This window comes from Hyposmocoma kahamanoa, unplaced genomic scaffold (genome assembly GCF_003589595.1).
Source record: "Hyposmocoma kahamanoa isolate Upper Pololo Valley unplaced genomic scaffold, ASM358959v1 272, whole genome shotgun sequence".
Classification (NCBI taxonomy): Eukaryota; Metazoa; Arthropoda; class Insecta; order Lepidoptera; family Cosmopterigidae; genus Hyposmocoma; species Hyposmocoma kahamanoa.
In genome coordinates, this window is record NW_020653772.1 from 754,182 (window position 1) to 779,764 (window position 25,583).

Here is a 25,583-nt window from a genome sequence, read left to right on the forward strand (position 1 = left end):
AATGTACCAAGCATTAATATCAACCAGATTTCAAATATATACACAATATATATTTGAAATAACTACCTTACAAATTATTTGCGGTTCTGCAGAGCTTGCCAATCTGCGTTATAGCGTACCATGACCTACATATCCCACCTCTCCTGGAAGAAAGTCGTAACTTTACTTTATTACTTTTCAGGACGGCGAAAAATATAAACTAACGAATATATCGCACTGTTAATACAATAGTGAACTAACTCAAAAAGAGGACTTCCCGCAAAAAAAAACATGAAAATTTATATATTATAGTCATCGACTTACAAATAAATGGACGACGAATACAAAAACCACGAAAAAAATGTCCCAAGTCAACCTATTTAAACGTAGTGACATGTAAAGGAATACGAAAAAGCTAAAACGTTGAATTTAAATTGTAATGTCATCGCAGTACTGTCTAATTTTGCTTGCTTCGCTGTCAGTCGAACAAACGAAGACTAAAGCGTGAATGACGCTCTATATACGATTTTAACGCCCTATAAGTTCGGACACTTTTTAGCGCGGACTCGACGTCCATATAATTGTAAGTCAATGGTTATAGTTTATTACAGACACTTATACAATTTGTCAAATATATTTAAAAACAAAGATGGAAAAACAATTTCTTGTTTTTGAATAAGGATTATTTCAGCCACTGCTAGCTCACATAAAGTGAGTCTCATTTTGAGTTAAGTAGATATCTTTTGAGTGTAACTTACAATATTCTAACGACGGTTTTTTGAAGTGTATAGAATAAAATTTTCATATATTTTGAGTTACAACGCTATTGAATAGCAGTGCGATATGTTATTTCTATTTACAATCATAGTCCTGTGTACTTTGAAGCGTTATTAAAGATAATCCCTTTTTTATGATACCGAATAATGGGATGAACAAGTCGTGCGCCTGGTGGTAAGCGACACGCCTGTCCATAACAGTTGCAGTGGCACTCAGAACCGTAATTCGCAAAGATATGATCTGAGCTCCTTGTGGAAGACTTCGTCCAGGGTAGTACTGCCACTTCACCTATTTCTGCCGCCAAGCTATAATGTAAGCCATTACTGCGTTCCGGTTTTGAAGGGTAAGAGCGCTGGTGAAATTACAGGCACATGGAACTTGTCAACTTATATTTCAGGTTTGAGTGGCAGGACCCCTCAGATCTATGTGATTCAAAGTCCTAAGTGGCACTGCAACTGTTATAGACAGGCGTGTCGCGTACCACCACGCCCATGACTTCGCCCCGTCAGATTGTATCATATAAAAAGGTATTGGTTATGTATATAGCGAACTATACTAACCTAGACTTAGGTTGGTCGGAGCAAGAATAATTTGTTCACTTAAGACATTGACTTACAAATAAATGGACGACGGGTCTAATACAAAAACCACGAAAAAAATGTCCCAAGTCAACCTATTCAAACGTAGTGACATGTAAAGGAATATGAAAAAGCTAAAACGTTGAATTTAAATTGTAATGTCATCGCAGTACTGTCTAATTTTGCTTGCTTCGCTGTCAGTCGAACAAACGAAGACTAAAGCGTGAATGACGCTCTGTATACGATTTTAACGCCCTATAAGTTCGGACACTTTTTAGCGCGGACCCGACGTCCATATAATTGTAAGTCAATGACTTAAGAATAATTTGTTGACTGCACTTTTCATACAATTTCTAGAAGCGTTGCCCCCGCGCGACGGTCGCGCTGCTGCAGCGCGTCTAGAAATTGTATGAAAAGTGCGGCTGCAGTTTAACACGCCCTAACCTGTGCGTCCTGATTTTGATACAAATAGGAATCGAACTACCGGGTAGTCTCGAAATCAGATGGGTTTCTGAGCGAGAAGATGAACCTGATTCCTGCTATATCTTTCTAATTTGTGAGTTAAATCAACTATTGTTCCGATTTGAAATGTCAAAAGTTTCCGATCGGCCAGTTGTGAATCGCAATTATGCGCCTCGACTCGGAAAAGACGCAGTTTCTGATCGGAAGAGGCAATCAAAATCAAGCTGCTGAACTGTTTGTGCGGTGCGACTCAAGCGATGGCTCACCTCATATCGTGCCCTAACACCTGCACACTTGAGGATTTAAGAGGCGGTCGGCGTGAGTTCTGGGCCACAATAGTGTATCTTACTGATTTAATATAGAAGACCCCAAATAATATTAAATTTTTGTTGAATTTTAGGATGCTTCCTACTCCACTTACTCCAATTACTGCACTAGTTTGTTATAATTAAGTATTATTTAACAAAGACGGAACACTTAGAAAAAAATCACATCGATACGTCATCTAGCGGACCGTGCCCGACGCTTTGCCAACTAAGCCACGGAACGAACCAACGGACCTCACGAATTCTTTTCATGTGCTTGTTGCGGATCTTTGTTTTTTGGTGTTAACGACTTTTTTGCCGTAGCGCCATCTATGAGAAATCTATGAAAGTTTTTCTTCATTCACCTTTTAAAGTAGTAGGAGTAGATGACCGTTTTGACGTTTGTCCGATCGTCAAGTTTCGTATTAATTCATATCTACGTTGAAGGAGCTAATTGTTGTCAATAGAGACGTACAGTCAAATTTATGGAATGTATAAAGTTACGACACGGCTCGGCATTTGTTTTTCGAAATTAGACATTTTTAAAAATGAAATCCAATACGGTCGCCACTTCTGGGATCGCTGGCCAGCACAATTTCTAACTCCGGCAAACTCGCGTCAAAGCTCAATGCAAAACAAAGTAGTTTCGAATTGATGATATATTAAGTAAACATTTTTATTTTCGTTTTATTAAAACTTTTTAATCTATAGATGTTATATGTGTATTTATCATATTTTTTTCGATAATTAGTTGAGATTTGACCTTACTATTGTAATCTGTCAAAACGGCCGCCACAGCGTGCCGATACTGTATAATAATATTATTTAAATTTTCTGAGTATTCTGTATTTCGAAGTTATATTGATTTGAAAATCTTATAAACACGCTTTTGGCATATTACCAAAACACCTGACGCACGTGCCTTGCTATATGGCGTGTCGAATATATGAGTAAATTCGATTAATGACAAACATGGCAGTGTAGATGTTGCGGTAACACCGTTACTGACACGCGACTTTGCTTCTTTATTGATGACAAATACCATTTACTTCGATGCTGAAACTAACTGACAGTGACAATGTCATTAGTAGTAGTCATTAAATTCTCCATCGTGACACGTGTCAGGACACAAAGTGCCACCTTAGTGACCGCCTCACACTAGCGTCTTTCGAGCGTCAGCGTTTTGTCAAAGCACGCACAGCGTCACAAAGGTCTTCAAGTCTCGTCATCCGTTTCCTAAACAAATTAATTTGTCAATGTGAATATTTTTTATTTTATAAATAAAAGTAAAACTTGTGTTTTATAAACAAACTTACTTATCTTAAAAACTTTAGTGGTCTACTCTTGCTTTTCTCCATCAACACAACGCTGTAAGCTATCGAGTACTTAGGTTTCCGCGATTGTTACACGTAGGAAACGAAACTATTTTTCCGGATTTAAATCGCGTATATTTGTTTTTTCAAACAAACCGACGTTTCGGGCCCTTTACAGGTCCCATGGTCACGGTTGACTGAGGTGGTACAGTCTTCGACCAGTTATGTCTAATATTGATGCAAACCACCCTATTTTTTCACTATAGTTACAATAGTTATTAATTAAATACCTTATTTTTAATTTTACAAAGAAAACATTCCAATTTACGCTACATTAAGTTTTACAAATTATTTTATTAAATGAATTTTTATTAAGTTCAATTTATTATTAATTAGTAATAGAAATTAGAATAAATTAAAACATATTAATTAGTACTGCAGTCTTATGTCTGTTTGAGATTTTTCATTAGAGGAAATACTGGAACCCAAACTAGTGGTACGGAGAAACCATCTTCCCTGTTAAAATTAGGATGTTTTTAATTTCAATGGCCTCTCGCAGCATCCTGGGTAGATAACGGACTTATTTATGACATGCTCGCAGACTGCAGACTTGTTTACGCGACGGTGTTTGACATCAGCTATATGTTCTTTAACGCGGGTACAAATACTTCGTTTTGTTTGTCCAATATAAGAGAGACCGCACTCACAGTCAAGCTTGTAAACGCCTAAAAACGCTGTAAGCTTTTTAAAAAAGATTACGCGCTTAACGCCCTACAGTCCTACCTGCGCGCACAAGACAGTTCTTTGCCTATGCCCAAAACGAGTAGCAGTTAAAAAATAAGCAGTTTTTCCCTATTCTCCTGAGAGACTGCAGAAAGGTGCCTAACGCAGGGTATACGACGCGCTCACGTTGCGTGGCCGTCGCGCGAACGTCGTGTCGACGCTGTCCGTGCGTTGGCAAGACGCTGACACTCGAAAGACGTTAGTAGTGTGGGGGGTCTCTTATCTATTTCTGCCGCCAAGCAGAAATGTGAACATTATTGCATTCAGGCAGAAATAGGTAAGGTGGGTACTATCCTAGACGAACTCTTTCTCAAGAAGCTCGACGCTATTAAAATTGTGTTTTTGGTTCGTAAGTAGGTAATTATTTTGTTTTGTTTCGTTCTTTTTTCTTTTGTGGTGTTTGTTGCGGTACATAAATAAATGTACTTTCTTTCTTTCTTCTTTCTAAAAAAAAACAATTACCTAAGGACAGAAAACGTCTGAATCAAATAATAGATGGTAACCTATTTTCTTAAATTCAAAGATATTCAAGTGTAGCAGCTACACGAAAATAAATCACCGAAGTTATTATTGTTCCACCGCCACCCACTTGAGATTATAAATGTTTTCATTTTAATATTGCAGATTTTACTTTGAATTGCTCACCTACGTGACAGGCTACGCATATAAATTATAACTGTGATATAAATAACAATGTATTACACAATAATCCACTACACAAGATGTGCCGCTACTACAATAATGTCTATACGGATAAAAAGTTCGCTTTGGCAGAATCCTTAGAATAATAACGCATAGAACATTGACTTACAAATAAATGGACGACGGGTCTAATACAAAAAACCACGAAAAAATGTCCCAAGTCAACCTATTCGAAATTTAAATTGTAATGTCATCGCAGTATCGCGCTGTCAGTCGAACAAATGAAGACTAAAGCGGAGTTTGGCGCTCTGTATACGATTTTAGCGCCTTACAAGTGCGGACACTTTTTAGCGCGGACCCGACGTCCATATAATTGTAAGTCAATGGCATAGAATGATAGTTTCATATTAAACGAACTGTCACAAGTGACGCAAAAATCAAATTCATGTAGGCTAGTTTTAGTAGTAGGTTAATTTTCGGTTTTAGTGAATATTTATATAAAAATACAAGTTGAAACGCGTTACTTCCTTGTGGGATGTGATGTTAGTATCTATTTTATGTTTGTCTGACGTATTTTTACACTAATTTACCGCACAATTCGTCATTTTTAGCTAAAATTATTGATCTGTTCGCGGTGCAAGTTGACCTTGAGCACTGAAGGCCCGCCCGCTCGTGTAGGCCCTTTTGGCGCGTTTCAATTTGCCTCACTTAGCGTGTGCGGACTAGGTTTCTACGCGTTATTATTCTAAGGCAGAATCATTAATAATGTGAATAATTGACATTTCATATTATGAATTCTAACAAAACAAAAAACGCAATCTATTTGACAGATGAATTGCATTATATGAATTGTAAGTAATTCATAGTACTTCTGCCACGATTCTGCCAATACGGCTTTTTAGCCCTGGGATAGATTTTGGGGTGTGTAATCAAAGATATAACAACAAATAATCTATTTTCACTTTGTATAACGACATTTGATATAATTTCTTTTTTTATTTTTGTGATTATGATTTTATAATTTACTTAATTTTTTACATTTTCGTATTGCTTTCATATCATTGGTGCTAATTATTTCGTAATACTGTCAATTCATAATTCATTCGGTAATTCCCTTATTTCATATTATTTTTCGTATTATTTTATCATGGCGGATTTGCTTCCAGGCCCAGTAGGCCCGGGGCTAGGGGGGCGGCCAGATTTTAGGGGCGGCCAATCGTGACAAAAAATTCACCATGTATAGCGTGATATTTTTTTTATATCGGCTGAACTAAATAGAGCACGATATATAGTATACGATATACATTTTTCAAATGGATTTTTATTTTGTTTGGAAAAAAAAATCTGAAATAAAGCCTGTCCCCGCCACAAGGCCCAAGCAAAATGAATCGTATTAGTACGGGAAAACTTTTAATTCGAGCTAAAGTAGTATCCGACTTCTAAGGCTAAAACAACAAGTCGCACCTTTAGAATGAAAGCTACATAATTCAAAATAATTAAGTAGACCAATTTATACCGTGAAACGGCTATAACGATCATTGTTCATAAATATGGTTTTTAATCTGGAAGTGATACTTTAACACGTTCGTGGCTGACTAGAATATAATATAGACTATATATATATATACATATATATATATATATACTTAGAATAATAACGCATAGAAACCTAGTCCGCACACGCTAAATGAGGCAAATTGAAGCGCTCCCAAAGGGCCTACACGAGCGGGCGGGCCTTCAGTGCTCAAGGTCAACTTGCACCGCGAACAGCTCCAGAATATTAGCTAAAAATGACGAAATGTGCGGTAAATGAGTGTAAAAATACGTCGGACAACATAGAATAGATACTAACATCACATTCCACAAGGAAGTAACGCGTTTCAACTTGTATTTTTATATAAATATTCACTAAAACCGAAAATTAACCTACTACTAAAACTAGCCTACATGAATTTGATTTTTGCCTCACTTGTGACAGTTAGTTCGTTTGATATAAGTCGGAGCCGAGATCCTGGTACTTATTACTTTTTATTCTTTCCGCCAGCTCAGCTGCGGAGCCAGCCCTGCTGGTGTGCTGGAGATGGGATCGGGCAAGTGTGTCGGCACATGTGGTGGCCCATACTCCAAGGGATGAGAGTCATTCCGTCATTAAATAATTCGTTTTTCAAATTGTAATTTTACCCTATTTTCATTGTATTTTATATGATCGGATAAAAGTACCTATGTACATCCTATCGTGTAACAATTTAGCACATTATTTAAACAATATCCTCACGTGTATTGTATATGTTTTGTAAGGCCGTTATTTTATTACCTAAACCCTTGGTCTTGCAAAACAGTTTTTCCCGCTTCTACCCCTGTGACTCGCCTTATGCGTGAAACACACAGGGAGCAGATGTGGGTCGGGCGCGCTGGTCAATAAAAAATTTCTTTTCTGCGAGTTGCGGGAGCATTCTCGAGAATTTAACTTTAAGAAATTATAATTGACAAAAAAATATTTTTAACCTTGTTCTTTCTTACAGCAATTCCACCCATCAAATGATGGAGCAGCGTTTCTCTTCGCTGATGAACTGAAGCAGACCCTCGAGAAGTACATGTTCGGCATCTGCCCGCAGACGTTCAAGGTGAGAGCACAACTTCTGACCTATTCGCATTCTTAATATATCAAAGAAGTATTTATAAAGATCGACATGCATCTGCGCGTACTGCACGCGCAATTCAGATGTCGTTTAACAGCGCTTTACTTGTATGTTTTTTTATTGAACATCATGATGTCTGACCACCATGAAAAATGTACTAACTCTATATTATTCTAAATTCCATTCTCTTCTTGTTGTGTTCTATGTACACAGTAGAATAATACTCTTTGCTGCTAAATGTAGTATGTCACTTTAAGTTTTAGTGTTTGTTATTTCTGTGGTAAACGTATATAGTGAGTGAGGTTCTATTTATATAATATTATAATGGAAAAGATACCAGTCTCTATACTACAGTGTCTCCAGCGGTGAATACTTGGCAGGTGAAGCCTGAAAACCAGGAAATTGCGGAGGCACTTACCTTTCTTCGACATAGATTAAGCAATGTTTTGTCTTAAATATTGTTGTAGTGTATATGTGAGTTGTGTTGTGGGCCTCATAAGAAGGGTCAAGGTCACTCAGCGGGCAATGGAGAGAGCGATGCTCGGTATTTCCCTATGTGATAGAATCAGAAATGAGGAAATCCGTAGGAGAACTAAGGTAACCGACATAGCTCGAAGAATTGCTCAGCTGAAGTTGCAGTGGGCGGGGCACACAGCTAGGAGAATCGATGGCCGTTGGGGCGACAAGGTTCTTCAATGGCGACCGCGCACCGGACGTCGCTCAGTGGGTAGGCCCCCCACCAGGAGAACCGACGATCTGGTAAAGGTTGCGAGAAGCCGATGGGTGCGGGCAGCGCAGGACCGATCGTCGTGGAGATCGTTGGGGGAGGCCTATGCCCAGCAGTGGGCGTCGTATGGCTGAATGGTGATGATGACTGTTGTATGTTTTGGGTTGAAGTATTGTATTTTTGTGAAAACTCCACTACTTAGTTTGTTGCAATTATTAATACAAATATCGAACACTTAGAAAAAAATATTTTGATTATACACATAATACACAGCGTTCGTACAGGGTCAAGAGCACGTCAAGCTTTGCATTTAAGACATAAATCCAACTCTATGCCGCTTACGATAAGAACGGTCCAAAGTACAAAGTGTCAAGGTTGATGTGCTCTTGACTGTACATTGGCTAAATTCAGAGAAATAGCAAAAATTGCATTTAGAAGTATAAATAATAAGTGACGTGGCTAGAAAGAATCCTCCGTAGCATTTTTTTTCTTCATTTATTAGTAGTACATTCACAAAAAATACATGTACATCATGTATGTTAGCCATATATTACAGTGGGTAATATCATAATAAAAAAAAATTGGGTGGCGTGCTATATAGCATGAAACGACTTTCTATATGAGGGGCCGTAGGGGGCGAGGACCGTGTCTTCATTGATAATTAAATCTATTGTGATTAGCTGTATTTTTTAGTCTCGTTGGACGCAGATGCAGTTGAGGAGTAAGAACACAAACATGACTGCACCTACGTGTGACCTGGATACTGAGCAACAGGAATTAGCTGGCAGGTGAGTGTGGGTTGACCATAAACACATAAATTGCCATGCCCTTACGGTGAGTCAGTTCGTACTATAGTTAGCGAAGTATTTATTCCAGCGTAAAAAATTAACAAGATATTTATTCTTCACCTCACTAGCTTGGTAAGTCTTTCTTTCTCATTAGAATTCTGCGCGCAAAAGCGTTTTTCAAATTCGAACTTGACGAAGCTCGCTGTGGTGCACCTAACTTTTTCTTTCGATGAAAACAAGATAATGACACGTTCAACTACGCGACTTGTTTTACTTATTTATTTATTATAAATCCGTTGGCATATTGTATTCCTATTATTGTTGACATTGAATTGACAATGATAACTAATTGTGTTTGTTAAATTGTTTTAATTTGTCGAAGAAATAAAATAATTTCAATAATCATTAATCACACAAAATAAAAGTACACAGTCAAGAGCACGTCAAGCTTGACACTTAAGACTTAAATCCTACTCTATGCCGCTTACGAAAAGATCTAAACGATGATCTGGATGTTGAAAGGGAGCGCAGGGCGTTGGCGGTTAGGAGTAATATGCTTGCCCGCAGGTTTGCTCGATGCTCCTACGAAGTTAAAATAACGCTTTTTAAAGCTTATAGTCAATCTTTTTACTCGAGCAGCTTGTGGGTTAGGTACACAAAACGAGCTTTTAACGCCCTGCGCGTGCAGTATAATAATGCATTTAGAATGATGATGGGACTGCCAACGTGGTGTAGTGCATCGGGTATGTTGGCGGTGGTTCACACGGACAGCTTCCAGGCCATCATGCGCAAAAAGATTGGCTCGCTGATGAGTCGCGTGAGGCTCAGTATTAACAGCATTCTAAATGATATAGCGGGAAGGTATGATTGTCCTATCTTGGAACATTAGATAGTGCAAATTAAGGGCGTAGCCCAGTTCGCAATACAATAAGTTGCAATGATTATTACTAACCGTGATATAAGTTATTTTACTAACATACTATGGATATTTTATGGTCCGAAATAAAGAATTATTGTTAGTATTATTATTATAAGAACGGTCCAAAGTGCAAAGTGTCAAGCTTGACGTACTCTTGACATACAAGCAAGAATAAAAATTTATGAGGTGTAAATTCAGAACGCATCCGAAGGTGAACTTTTTCTTTTAATTAAAAAAACTGATGTTTTATAGTTCAACTGTTTTTCGATTCGCTCTGGACCTTTTGGAGGGAAAAGTGTCGTTTTTATTTTGACTTTTAATTATTTTGTGAAATCTAGTTTAAAGTGGAATAGGATAGTGCTATTGTGCCTTAATCGAAGATTAAAACGCGAAATTATACGAATCTCGAACTAAAATACCCATATCGGCCCGTTTTAAGGAATCCCGAGTCTTTTTCTTGTCTCTTTGTGGCGGCCATATTTACAGAAACATAATTTAACTTCATGTCCAAAAAAAGAATAATGTACCAAGACTTGGCTGTATGGTGTAAAACCTTTGCCTTTTCCTTTATGGAAAGAAGAAAAAAAAATCAACCGTTTTTCTTTCATCTATCATTTTCCTCGAGGTGAAAATTTGTGTGTTTCGCTCGGCAGGAAAGTTGTTTTGCGTCTCGTTCAATGAAAACTTCGCTACGCTCAGTAAACTATTTTTGCTTCCTTCGCTTGCTCAAGTTTCAATACAAGCACTCGCGCGCCAAACAACAACTTTGCAGCCTTGCATAACAAACAACTATTCTTTAATAATTATCCATGCTGATTCATAGTATTGCCTCTTTAATTTTTGACTAAAAATGGCAAACAATAAGAAAATCAAATAAATACGCAGAAAAATGTTAGTGAAAATTTGGGGAAAATCCATTGACTTATAATTATATGGACGTCGGGTCCGCACTAAAAAGTGTCCGAACTTATAGGGCGTTAAAATCGTATACAGAGCGTCATTCACGCTTTAGTCTTCGTTTGTTCGACTGACAGCGAAGCAAGCAAAATTGGACAGTACTGCGATGACATTACAATTTAAATTCATCGTTTTAGCTTTTTCATATTCCTTTACATGTCACTACGTTTAAATAGGTCGACTTGGGACATTTTTTCGTGGTTTTTGTATTAGACCCGTCGTCCATTTATTTGTAAGTCAATGGGAAAATCAAATAGATATTGTTGGGGAAAACGCATGGAAAACGATATTGTTTTGTAATCTGAGGGGAAGACGGTTTGGTTTGTGACTTTTGAGATTGACATTTGACACGTTTGGATACGTCTCTAATACAGATATAGCACGATATTGTTAGCAGGAGCATTTTGTTGTTCCCGTTAATTAATTATCAACATTGACTTACAAATAAATGGACGACGGGTCTAATACAAAAACCACGAAAAAAATGTCCCAAGTCAACCTATTCGAAATTTAAATTGTTATGTCATCGCAGTATCGCGCTGTCAGTAGAACAAATGAAGACTAAAGCGGAGTTTGGCGCTCTGTATACGATTTTAGCGCCTTACAAGTGCGGACACTTTTTAGCGCGGACCCGACGTCCATATAATTGTAAGTCAATGATTATCAATGATAATTGTAACTTCGATCTTTACAACTTTTAATAATTATGCAATAAATAAATAAAGGACTTAAGCGTCATAATAAAACGTAAGTTTAAAGATCATACGGTAACAAGGAGCAGATGATATCAACCAAATAATCACTGCTCATTTTAAGAACTGAGAAGGTGAGTGCTTTATTCACGATAGAGTTTCGCTGGAAATTTCGAAATATATTTCAAGAAGCCGCTTTTATTTTCCACGAAGTCTGAGGAGATAGTGGAGTACATCAGGCTTAAAGAAAAATACACCCTGAGAGTCGAACGGTTGGAGTCCCGCCGCAACGCAAATTTTAATTCGTTTATGGTTAGAGTGGCGACCGAACATCTGTCGGCCTTCATGAAAGAAGAGTTTTGGACAAACGGTGTCATGCATCGGCGATTCCTGACAACAGCAGCTTGATTTTGATTGCCTCTCCCGATCGGAAACTGCGTCTCTTCCGAGTCGAGGCGCATAATTGAGATTCACAACTAGCCGATCGGAAGCTTTTGACGTTTCAAATCGAAACAATAGTTGATTTAATTCAGAATCTATATAATAGTAGAAAACAGGTTCATCTTCTCGCTCGGAAACCCATCTGATTTCGAGACTACCCGAGTGCAATACTTGTAGATTAGTTATTTAAATTATTTCATTGTTATAATATATTGTACGCATGTTATTCCTTAAGGTATCCATATGGCCTGAAATAAATGAAATAAAATAAATATTTCGAGAGTAAACACTGGAAAAGTGACTATTTCAAGTGTTCAAGTTTCAAATTGTAAATAAAGGTCAATGACCACCCGCAGGTTTGCAACACTTGCGCTCCGTGCACACTCGGCGGCCCGCGCGGACTGCACGCGGTTGGGCGCGGCACTTGCCAACACGCTAGGGGAGCTTGCGCGCACCGCGGCAAATAGAAGATCTGTTAGTAACGGTAAGCTGCTATAATATATTTAAAACTAATGAAAGATTTCGGTTTGATGTGTAATTATAGCTTTCACCTCTCCTACCCGAACTAGTGGCATAGTGTGGGGGTGCACAGGGAGACATGACCCAGGGCCGCACAGCACTGATGCTTCTGGTACACCTATAGTTGTCAATCAGAACTTTTAATAAACAGTCTTGTGATTGTATCGAACGATGGCATGCACTATGATGCTTGCCAATTGAAGGATTTACCAATCGGCATAAGGTACTATTGTACGTCGATAATTGCCCAGGGTGTGGTAGACGTACAGGAAAAGAACAGCACATATTGCAGGGAGGCTCCTTGAATAAACATGAAATAGCGACATCTAGTGCCACCTTACCTATCTCTGCCGCCAAGCAGTAATGTCAGCATTATAAACTGCCTCCGTGGCCGAACGGTTACCATACCGGACTGCCACGCAGAGGTCCCCGGGTTCGATTCCCGGGCCGGGAGAAATATTTGTATGGCCTACATTTATTTCTCTCGTGAGTTTGGGTGTAATTTGTGGTTGTCTATGTGTGTGTCCATGGCACCCGCGACACAGGGTTTCCCTAGTGCGGGGCTATGTTGAGTGTGTGCGTTATTTAGTGTGTGCGTTATTACTGTGTTCCGGTTTTGAAAGGTAAGGTGAAATTACAGGCACAGGGTACTTGTCAACTTATGTCTCAGGGTTACGGGCGCAGTGGCAGTGCCCCTCATATTTAAAGCTCTGAGTGGCACTGCAGCTGCTCAGCAGAGCTGGAAGCTATAAATTTACTTAACTGGGTGAAGAAATACTTTAATAGATGGCGCAATGGCTAAAAAGTCGTTGAAAACCAAATACGCAGATCCGACAACAAGCACATAGAAGAATTTGTAAGATCCGCTGGTTTGCTAGAAGACCTCGGTTCGAATCCGGCCGGATCAAAGGATTTTTTTCTAAGATTTCGATCTTTATATTAATAATTTGTAACATACGTATTAACCAAAGCAAGAGCGAAGATCATAAATCACAACACTAGCCCAACAAAGCACACAATTAAGTGATACCTCAATATTTTCACCAATTTGTTGTTTCCAGCAACCGCAAACGACGCCAACAAGAAACGCAAGCTATCGAAAAGCCAAAAGGCGAAGATACAGGCCAAACAGAAGACTGCTTTAGCTGTTAAGAAGAAGGCCGCAGCTTTGGCTGCTGCCGCTGCTGCTAAAGTTTCTGCTTCCTAAACCACCTGTCCAGCGCCGGGGCTAGTCGATATAGCGCCCTGGTGCAATAACCTGGCGCTCTCTATTAGGCACGCGATCAAAATTGGATACTAAGAGCGTTTGTAGACTACGTCCGATTCGTATCAGGCGTCTTTTTATTTGGTCAAGTATTGCTTATTTGGCAGCAATTGTTTTGGACGGTTGTCGGACGGACATCGAGATTAGACCCCCAGCTCCGGATCCGAGAAATGACCCTCCGAAATGTCACAAGGATCATTTATTGTACAAATTTTCCCCAGTGTTCTGCAATTCGGGTGCAAAGGTGCAAATATGATGTTGGGACGCAATAGACCGTAGATTTTGCTGGCTTTTTGGAGGCGTATCTTCTACAAGGCGACATTTCTTTAGCAAAACTGAAAAAGAATATGCAGCAAGCGACGTCGGGCGACTTTTACAAAATGCTATATTAGTACATTGTGTAGTTAAGGACGGTAAATAAGGAATAACGAACGGATGGCTTTGCGAGTAGAGGTTCGTAATTCCCGGACCTCAAGTCAAACATACAATGTTTTTCAACACACTTGCACGTAAATAGTATGCAGAGTAACTTGACTATAATGCCCCAAAGAAAACCCTCGGGCCTTTTTTATGAGAAGAAAAATGGCCAGATGTTCTATTTGGGGCTTTATAGTCAAGTTAGCTTGCATACATTCACACTATTTACAGCAATGGTCAGAGGTTTTTAGGCAAAAAAAGGCCAGAGGGTTTTATCTGGGGAATTAGTATCTTACTATTTACGTGCAAGTGTGATGAAAAATATAGAAAATATTCTTTATTAAATAAAGTATACACTTATAGTACTGCGCAGCGCCTCGCTGCACAGGGCATCTTGTCGTTGGCAGTTTGTGTCGCCACGGTCAATGCAAAGTGTAACTTAGCTTCTCAGCAATAAGGTATATTATTGTCGACAAGGGCAATTCGTGTAGATTAGTTAGACATAGTGTTTTATTATATTGTATGTATGTTAGTTCCATCGAGTATGTAACCAGAAATAGAGACGGAATAAGGGTCATATATTCCTGGTAGCACATTAGCGATACAGCTCTTATAAATATAAACTCTCGTTTGCACTGAAATATAGACAGGCTAACTACTGACCTGTGTGTACGTCGCCGTATATTAAAAAAAATATTCAGTATTTATTGTAATAAAGATAATATCTCTAACAATGCCGTGCTGTTCTATTCGGTGGTGTGGGAAAGACAGCAAAACATCTAATTACAACACAAACGGAATCACATTTCATCGGTAATTAAATATTAAAGATGTAATTTTGCAATTTTCGTCCATTATAGCAAAGCTCAAGTTAACAGGTCGATTTAAAGTATAACAATTGACGACATCCGTCAATTGTTTCGAACTCGGGCTAGCCAATCGGAGCGCAGTTGTCATGATAATGATATGACAGAATAGTTTTCAAACAAATTAAATGACATTTCGCCTATATTTCTGGTTATATACTCGATGGTTAGTTCTTAAGGTATATATGAGGCCATGAGAACCATAGTGGCCTAACTCATTTTTTACAATATTGAGTTTATGATTTTTTCCAGTTCAAATTGATCATTTTGATAGAACCAGAAAGGCCTAAAAGTGATACAACGAATTTTCACTAGATGGCAGCATAATCATTGTTATGGTTTTTAGTCTGTGATCTAAATTTGAGGTGCCATACTGGCCTAAGTAAGATAGGCCACTATGGCTTGTCCATTGAATTAGGCCACTATGGTTCTCATGGCCTCATATTATATGGGTCTCGTGGCCTGAAATAAATAAATAAAAAAATTAAAATATTTCTTTGCTTTCTCAGTCACGCAGCGCGACGTGCGGCTTAACTCGTTTGTTATTTTGCGTTCAACGAAATGTATACTTTTTTAAGTAGGGTATGGTTCTATTATTATATTCCACTATATAAAGCGTGCAACAACAACAACTTTAACACGCCATTCGTTCCATCGCGCCACCGCTAGATGGCATTAGTTGTACCCTGAAACGACTATCGTTTTGTTAACTTCATTAGTATAAGTCAACTCATATGTTTTGTATTACCAATGGAATGAAATTCAATGAATGAATGCTCTCTACTGCTGCAGCATTCGTATGGCACTAAAAGGCTTTCAAGTCTCAAGTTATTGAGACATTTCGGTCCCAAGTGGCAGATAAAGTATGCATCGTAACGCCGTGTTGCTTTGCCTATATGAGGCGACGAACATGGGTTTCCTATTGTATTGAGTAAATGTACATACTTAATTGCAAATTGCAAGAATTGTTTTTTGCAAAACTAATCCGTAATTCATGTACTAATTTTATTATAAAACTAGATGTTATAATAGGTACGTTGGGTAGTTTTAAATCTACACGCTCGACGGCTGTGGTAAGTTTAAAGCGTGAGACACGCGGAGAGCGGGCGTGAGTCGGGTCGGGCGCGGGTTGGATCGAGTGCGCGGCGGGTCTAAGTCTGTGTATTTTTGTCCATATAATACACGGAATTAGACCCGACCCGACCCGCACCCGCTCTCCGTGTGTTTAATAACTTAGCTTATATTTCTTTTTTTGTTGTGTCGATGATACTCACTATATTCTTGCGGCACTGGACTTCTAGTTGTCATCTAAGTAGTTGATTTGTTTGTTATCACTATAAATTAGAGATGGTTTGATAAATTTTGTCCATCAAGTACATAACCATAAATAGAGACGAAATGTCATTTAATTTGTTTGAAAACTATTCTGCCATATCATTACTGTGACAACTGCGCTCCGATTGGCTAGCCCGAGTTCGAAACAATTGACGAGTGTCGTCAATGGGTGTCGTCAACTGTTTCACTTTAAATCGACCAGTTTAACTTGAGCTTTGCTATAATGGACGAAAATTGCAAAATTACGTATTTAATTACCGATGAAATGTGATTCCGTTTGTTTTGTAATTACATCTAATTTTGCTGTTTTTCCCACACCACCGAATAGAACAGCACGGCATTGTTAGAGATGTTATCTTTATTACAATAAATACAGAATATTTTTTGGAATATACGGAGACGTACACGCAGGTCAGTAGTTGAGGCCAATCTATATTTCAGTGCAAACGAGAATTGATATTTATAAGAGCTGTATCGCTTATGTGTTACCAGGAATATATGGCCCTTATTTCGTCTTTATTTCTGGTCATATACTCGATGATTTTGTCAATGTAAAGAATTATGGAAAGAAAAACATAATGTCCGAAGGAGCTCAGATATACAACAAATGACCAAAAGATATAAAATTAAAAAAGAAATTCAAAACTCAAAATAATCTTTATTTCATAGGTAAGCATTATTACACTTGAAATCGTCACAATGGTGAAATTCTACCGCTCATTCGTAAGGCAGATTCCCCTGAGAAGAATGAGCAAGAAACTCTAGGGTTGCTCTTTGTAAATAACATTTACAATATTTATTTTTTTATTTGAAACATCAGAGATCGAGACTACCTCCATGAGCTAAACGGGTTACTACCACAGATTTTTGTCATCCAAGTACGCAGAAGTTGTATTTAGTATAAAGTTTTTGTTTCACTATAGTTTTAAACCTCGTGAAAGGCAAATTTTGTATATCAACCGGAATCTTGTTATAGAAGCGTATACATTGCCCCTTAAATGATTTTCTGACTTTGTGAGGACGACTATCAAGAACAGCTAGTTTATTTTTATTCCTCGTATTAATGTTATGTCTGTCACTATTTTTCATAAAGAAATTATTATTCCTTTTAACATAAATTACATTTTCATAAATGTACTGTGAGGCTAGAGAAAGAATGTTAATTTCCTTAAACTTATCTCTCAAAGATACTTTGGGGCCCAGATTGTAAATTGCCCTAACCGCACGTTTCTGCAGAGCAAAGATTCTATTGATATCGGCGGCATTACCCCAAAGCAAAATGCCGTATGTCATTAGACTGTGAAAGTAGCTGAAGTAAACCAATCTAGCGGTTTCGACGTCTGAAAGTTTCCTTATTTTTTTAATCGCGTACACTGCAGAGCCGAGCCGTTTTGATAACTTACTTATATGGGGACCCCATTGCAATTTAGCATCTAACGTTATACCTAGAAATACAACTGTATCCACAAGATTCAATTTTTCGTTTCTAACTACAATGTTTGTAACCGTCTCTCTAACATTGGGTAACGTAAATTTCACACAATTTGTTTTTTTCTCATTAAGGAGTAGGTTATTAACAGGAAACCAATCAACTATTTTAGATATAGCATTGTTCACATCGTCGTAGGAACAATGGTGCCTTTTAACTTTAAATAATAAGGATGTATCATCAGCAAACAATACTATCTCATGTTTTATACCCTCCACGTGGCTAGGTAAGTCATTAATATAAACTAAAAACAAAAGTAGGCCTAGTATTGAACCTTGAGGGACACCCATGCTGATGATCACACCCTGATGATCTCGTACCGTTAACATCGACCCTCCGTACCCTACCACGCAAATACGATTTAAGAAGATCGAGATCACGGCCCGACACACCATAATGGCGAAGTTTCCTGAGCAGTGGTATCATGGTGCACACAATCAAAAGCCTTGGAAAGGTCACACAATACACCAATAGCACCATGTGAGACTTCCCATGCATCAAATATATGATTCGTCAACTCGACACCAGTATCGGTTGTAGAGCGACCCCGAGTGAAACCAAATTGTTTAGGAGACATTAAGTTATTACTATAGAAATGTTCACACATCTGATTTAGAATATTTTTTTCAAATATTTTACTGAGAGTTGGTAGTATTGATATAGGTCTGAAATTGATGGGGTCTGAAATATTACCAGATTCGAAAAGTGGAATAACTTTACTTTGCTTCATGAGGTCAGGAAAGACACCATCATCAACACATTTATTAAAGATACAGGCTAAGTAAGGCGCAATATAAATCAACTATAGAACTAATTACTCTGACTGAAAGACCATCAAGATCAGCAGTATTTTTCATGTTTATAGACTTAAAGGCTTTAACAATGTCGTTTGGAAATACATGACCGAACCTTAAACTACTGATACTAACTGCATTATTTTCTTTTAGTAAGGATTCAGCGGCGGTGGGAGATGAATTTAACGACTTAATAGTCAAAATTGGAATGTCAGTAAAAAAAATTTCAAATACTTTAGCAACTTCTGCGTCTGTGTTTACAATTTTGTCATTAAATCTTAGTTGAAAATCTAAGTTACGAGGTTTGACCTTTCCAGTTTCGCTTTTCCAAGTCGTTTTTACTACATTCGCGCTGCTTTTAATTTTATTATTTATAAACATTGCTTTGCTGCAACACAAACACGTTTAAACATTTTCGAATACTTCCTAACAAAATCCTTAAAACTGTTACTAGTGTTATAAGTCCTTTCATCGTAAAGATTTTATAGCCTTTGTGTACTTTTGTAAATTCCCACAGTCGCCCAATCACTAAATTTCAATGCATTATTAATAGTTATGATTTTGGACTTAAAAACATTATCACGTTCACTTTTCACTATGTTGAAAACTGAATTATACAATTTATTGGGATCGTTAACGTACGGAATGTCAGTTAGTTTAAGCATTACGTTATTTCTATAAGCTTTAAATCGACCATTATTTATCGGAACACATGTGATATCCTTTTTTGGCATTTTGTCAACAATTATATTAAACACTTTTATTGACCGCAGTGATCAGAAGTTAATTTATTTATAATAGATTTATTACTAGGTACGGCGTTAGTATCAATGTAGTCTAAACAAGCGGCTGTAGTAGAAGTTATTCTAGTAGGCGCCAAGAAAAGATTCACAAGATTATAGCATTGGAAAAATGATATGAGCCTACTGCTAGCACTGAAATCTTCTAATAAGTTAACATTGAAGTCACCATAAACAGCAATTTATTTATTTGGATTATTTAATTTGCCTAAAACTTCATCTAATCTTTTTTCAAATAGTTCGTAAGATGAATGAGGGGGTCCGTACACGCTTCATATAACAAGCCGTTCAAGCTCTATGTAGGATATCTCTATAATCCGCTCAATACATAGGCTCACAATATCTGTACGTTCTTTAAATTTTAAATTATTTTTAATAAGAATTAAAGAGCCGCCATGAATAGCTTTTTCTCTGCTGAACGAACTAGCCACCTGGTGATTGTTGAAGCTAAACATGAACTGATGTTTTGATAGAAAGTGGTGCTTAGTAATACAAAGAATATCAATATTATTACAGTAAATAAATAATTCTATTTCTAACACTTTGCCTTGAATATTTTGGTGCACCAGGTTTAATATACAATTTATTTTATTTCTGTGTGTTTTAGGTTGGTATTTTACTGTCATTGTACTGCAAGAGTATCTCTCCGTTGTCTTATTAATTAATTTAAACAATCAGAAATTGAATTATTTTCAACAGATTAATTATTGTCAGTAAACTGACCTATGTCAATGGACTGCTCAATAGGAGCAGCCGTAGCCGGTCTGGTAGCCAACGATTTGGCTGAATTATTAATATAATATAGATAGCAACTCTGCTAACTGTCTCCTAAAGTAACTAGTAAGATAATACCTATCTTTAGTCAAATAAAAATATTTACTAATAAAGTTATTAGTATCCATACAATGAAATTTTCTATAATGAAATGTCAAGCTGTGTACTGTTCTATTTAAGTTATACCTCAAATTATTTTTCACTTGTTGTGAGGCTATTGCTGAAGGGAAAAGCTAACAAAATAATATCTTTTATATTAATTAAATTATTTAATTGTGAAAAATATTGTATTAAATCGTTTTTGTTACATTTTCCTCTTCTGTCATAAGGAAATACAATCATTTCAACTAAAATTCCACATCGTGTCTTCTTTATTCTTATTACTACACTTTTGAAATCATCGGTGAGGAATTTCTTTTGGAAATTCTTTTATAACTACTTTTTTACGTCGTTCTACTCGTGCTCTGACAATATTTTATTTATTTAAAAAAAAATAAAGTTGAAAAACCGAATACAAACATACGACGCAAGCACAGAAAAACTCGTGAGGTCCGCTGTTCGTTCCGTGGCTTAGTTGGTATAGCGTCTGGCACGGTATGCTAAAAGACGTCGGTTCGAATCCGGCCGGAAAAAAGAATTTTTTCCGAGTGTTCGATCTTTGTATTAATAATTATAACAAACAAGTGGAGTAATTTCACATAAAAATTATTAATTCAACATCAATTCAATAAAAATGTAAATTATGTAGTTAAACTATTTTTTAAATATTCATTTCATTATTATTGTCTATATTAGTCACGATCATCATTTACATTGACATTGTATTTTAATTGTAATATTGTGACATTGATAACATAAAATAAAATTTTGTAAATATAGTGTGCTAGCTACTTTACAATTAAAAATATCGTAGCTTTGCTTTAATAAAAACACATGACTGTGATCACCTTTTGACACCGTTACTTTTGGACTCGATACTTTCCATAAGATACTTTTCTGGTATTAGTACATTTTGATATGTATCGTGTCGTATGCTTTCGAATAATTCCTACTTATGGATACCTCATATCATAAGCTCTTATTTCAGCGACTTTTTTCTAATGGCAAACCTTGACATGGTTATGTACCTAGTATATGCCACCCTTTGCCTCTTTACAAACTCGAATTTCTTTTTTCCGAATTTCATTTGTCCGAAAACGGTTCGCCTTTTTTTCATTAGTGCGATGACAGTTTTGGTATAAATTTGCAACACAGAAATGTCTCACAGCAGAAGTATCGTTTGTTCGAAAACCTATTGTTAGAATAATTATTACACATACGTATTCTTTGGGCAGAAGTTTATTTGGTCTAACCACGTTTGTTATGCTGTCTGTTTTCCATATAATTTAGATTGCTTAAAATTAGTTTCGACAAAATTACTATTCTTAGATAAAATTGTACCGCCATACAATTTTATCATACAGCTCCAAAATTCTGGACTGTACTTTGCTGGTGCACAACAAACCCACTTACGTTCGTCATATCACTGTGATATGTTTTTGCTGTCATTTTCTAAAGATGACGACGACGACGAGACGAGGTGCTTTAATTTGACGAGTTGTATTGTGCGACACGTCTAATACTTTTAGTATTTGTAATAAGAAATAATATAACAAAATTGTATCATGGATATCGTTTTTTTTTATAAAATAAAAATATTCAATTATGCATTTGTCAGACGGTTTGTTGGGGAAATAACGCACACATCTCAACATAATAACGCACACATCTCAACATAGCCCCGCACTAGGGAAACCCTGTGTCGCGGGTGCCATAGACACACACATAGACAACCACAAATTACACCCAAACTCACGAGAGAAATAAATGTAGGTCATACAAATATTTCTCCCGGCCCGGGAATCGAACCTGGGACCTCTGCGTGGCAGTCCGGCGTGGTAACCGTTCGACCACGGAGGCAGTCAAAATAGAAATAAAAATTGGGAAAAGAATACCTTGTCAATATGTCAAAATAGTGAAACATTAAATGGTGTAATGAAAAAAACCGTAACATGTTTTCGGACAAATGAAACAAATTCAATAAAAGGTTTTCGGAGAAACAAAATTCTATAAATCATGTTTCTAGCTTGTGATAGGTAACCTTTTATAAGAATGAGAATGAAGAAAAATAATTAGAATCTTTCAGTTGATATTTTCCGTATTAATTTCGTAATTGTTTCTCAGTGTTCGTCACATATAAAAAAATCTGCGGACAAAAGTATCGATACTATGTCCCCACATACTTGACATTGTTTTTTATTTTCGTCGAGTATTACTTGTTTCGGACAAACGTCAGATGAAGAACGAGAGCACAGGGCCTGACTACAGTAACGTGGCAGCCCCAACAGCATCACGCATTGTTATAGAAGACGCAGAGAGTGTTATAGTATAAGCTTCCATACAATTGACCTACCGGCTGCAAGTGTACAATGTCTGACATAAGCTCTGAACAAGGTCGTTTTATGTTTTGCATACCTACGGATCAAAATGAAACATGTAAATAGCAATTACCTTATTATTTATAAATAAAAGATATAAAAATTCTTGTTTTTTATTTGCCCAGACATTACATTTACACTTAATAGCATTTATAAATAATTATGATGAAGATGTCATGGACATTTTGTTTAGGTTTCGTCAAAATGCTTTGAAATCATTAAAATTCCGAACTTTTTAACATTCAACGCCATCTAGTTACTTAATGTGAAAACACTACGAAAAGTTCATTGACCGTGTGAATGCTGCCATATTAATAAAATAACAATTAGCGAGTTAATGGGCATATTTTTAAACTAATGCAAGTTAATTTAGTAAATTATTACCAATCTGTTATGGTCGAAGTGATTAAAATAGTACAGTTTTCTTTAAACTCAATAATGTTTATATATACAATAAAAAAAAAGTTTCATGAAAAGAAGATTTCAAATGTTTCGGCAAAATACATTTTCCAAAATGGTCATCCTAAATGTCAAACAATAGAACGACGCTTTGCATTTTCAAATGTTCACACGGTAGCAATTTTCCCGTACCATACTGTACCTTACGTGGTCAACATAAAGTTGATATTTGATAAATAGAATTGGGAGACGGAGTGTGTTACAGACGCATTTGACGTATAACCCAATAAAATAACACTGCACTAAATTATTGACATTGTAACAGATGAGGGGAAGGGTCGCGGAGTGCAGGGGGAAGCTAATTAGTATTACTTGACACTTTACTTTTATTTTACGACGCGCATATGTAATTTGGTCGAATAAAATTACTCATTTTTCATACAACGTTGATGGGGATCTGTGCTCGTATTTATTATAACCTTTTTTATTATATTTCGGTTTTATTTAGCACGGGAAATAGTGAAATTCGGCTCGTTTGTGTGTTATTTTATCAAAGAAGTGAATAAATGTGATAATCGTGGCGTTTTTAAGTGTGAAACAAGGTGTATTAAGTCAAAAGTAAGTGTTTTTCGTAGTATAATTAGATCAATGTACTTACGCACAACTTTTTAGTAGCATGTGCAGTTATTTCATGAGATCTTTCTATTGTTTAGGCTTCCTTCATTATTTGTTGTGCGCCATATTGAAATATTTACATGCTTTTTGGTAAATTAACGGGCCCTTATCAATCTCTTTAAACGTTTAAGTTTAAATTTTCGAATTTAAAATTCCTAATGTTTGTTTTTTTGGCAACGCGTCAGTTTGTTGAATACCTAACATTTCAAAATTTAATATCAAATGAATTTGTATATCTTGTTGTTATTTTATTAACATTTTAATGTATTTAAGACATTTTAAACATGTTTTTATTACACTATCAACATCCATAGGTGTTATGTATCGATTTTCGGCTAACAATTAACACGCCTATTGTATTAAATTCCATAGAATTACATCATAATATTATTTATTAAATATTATCTGTGAATAGAATATTGTTTATATCTGTAGGTAGATATAATAATAACCTGTTTTTGGCATGTAATAATAATATATTATTATTATTATATTATAATAGTATTATAATATAATAATAATATATTCTATAATAATATATTATAATATATTCAAAATCCAAAGTCAGGTCAAAACTATATATTATCACAACCACAGTATGTTCTTTTCGAGGCAATGTCGAGGTAGAAGTTGTGCTGGACAGCAATTCTATAATCGACGATCATATTAGATTACATTTTAAAATATAAATGTTTCTAATTATGAAAAACAAATGCAGAGTTGAAATTGTTTTTCTAAATTGCGTATATTTGTTTTTTCAAACAAACCAACATTTCGGGCCCTTTACAGGTCCCATGGTCACAGTTGACCTGTTTAAATGTGATTTAAATCCGGAAATATAGTTTCAATTCCAATATGCAACAATTGCAAAAAGCTAAGAACTCGATAAATGCCAAGTTGTGTTATAAAATTATATATTTCATAAATTTTACTGCATATCACAATTGACAGCTATGTACGGCAATTAACTCCTTGAACATAGTTATGAATTACGAAACTTGATGAGCGGACAAACATCAAAACTGCCATGATAGCGTGCCGGTACTTTAAATGCGATTTTTTAGTGACTTATTTTATTTATTTCATTGAAAAACAAATGAATCATGCTTTTTTGGCATTTGGATAGACAGAAGCATCAGACTTGCTATAGTCCTGATATCCATTCCCAACTTTGACATTCATGTTGTAACTAAAAACGACAAACGACAAAAAAAGATGATTGAAAATATGTTTTGTAAATAATTATACTGTTTTCCGCGAATTGCTCCAGACCCTACTCCTTCAGATACATATAATTGAAACAAACATGATTATTTTCTAGTATTTGCCCCACACAATAGCACCTTTGTAAACATTAATGTTAAGTCTAATAAATGCTCTTTCAGGTAATTATTAATTATTTGTCCAGAAATAAATGGATATATTTCAAAAATTACGAATTTGTAAGGTTACTTTCAAAAAAATTAAGGCTGCTTGAATATGTGCCATGTTGTAGCAATTTTGCAATTTTTTGTTTATTGTAACATACCTGTACTTGAGATGTCGATTTTGTGAAATTAGTAAACATACAAATACAAAACAAATGGAAAAAGTTATAAATTATTTTCCTCAAAATTGAACTAAGGTAATATACTCTTTAACTGCCTCTATGGCCAAACAATTACCATACGGGACTGCTACATATAGGGCTCGGGTTCGATTCACTGGCCAGGAGAAATAATTGTATGGCCTACATCTTCATCATCAAGTATAGTTACATAAATTCAGATAGT

General features: G+C 36.3%; 1 protein-coding gene across 1 annotated transcript; it reads left to right on the forward strand.

Annotated features, from left to right (window-relative positions):
- Window positions 1–6,845: 6,845 nt before the first annotated feature.
- LOC113229076 lies at window positions 6,846–14,226 on the forward strand. The gene is made up of 5 exons (XM_026462566.1): window positions 6,846–6,853; window positions 7,362–7,463; window positions 8,914–8,993; window positions 12,359–12,486; window positions 13,583–14,226. Exons 2-5 carry the CDS (start codon window positions 7,434–7,436, stop codon window positions 13,726–13,728), a joined length of 384 nt encoding a protein of 127 aa, XP_026318351.1. The 5' UTR covers window positions 6,846–6,853; window positions 7,362–7,433; the 3' UTR covers window positions 13,729–14,226.
- The last annotated feature ends 11,357 nt before the right edge of the window (window positions 14,227–25,583 follow it).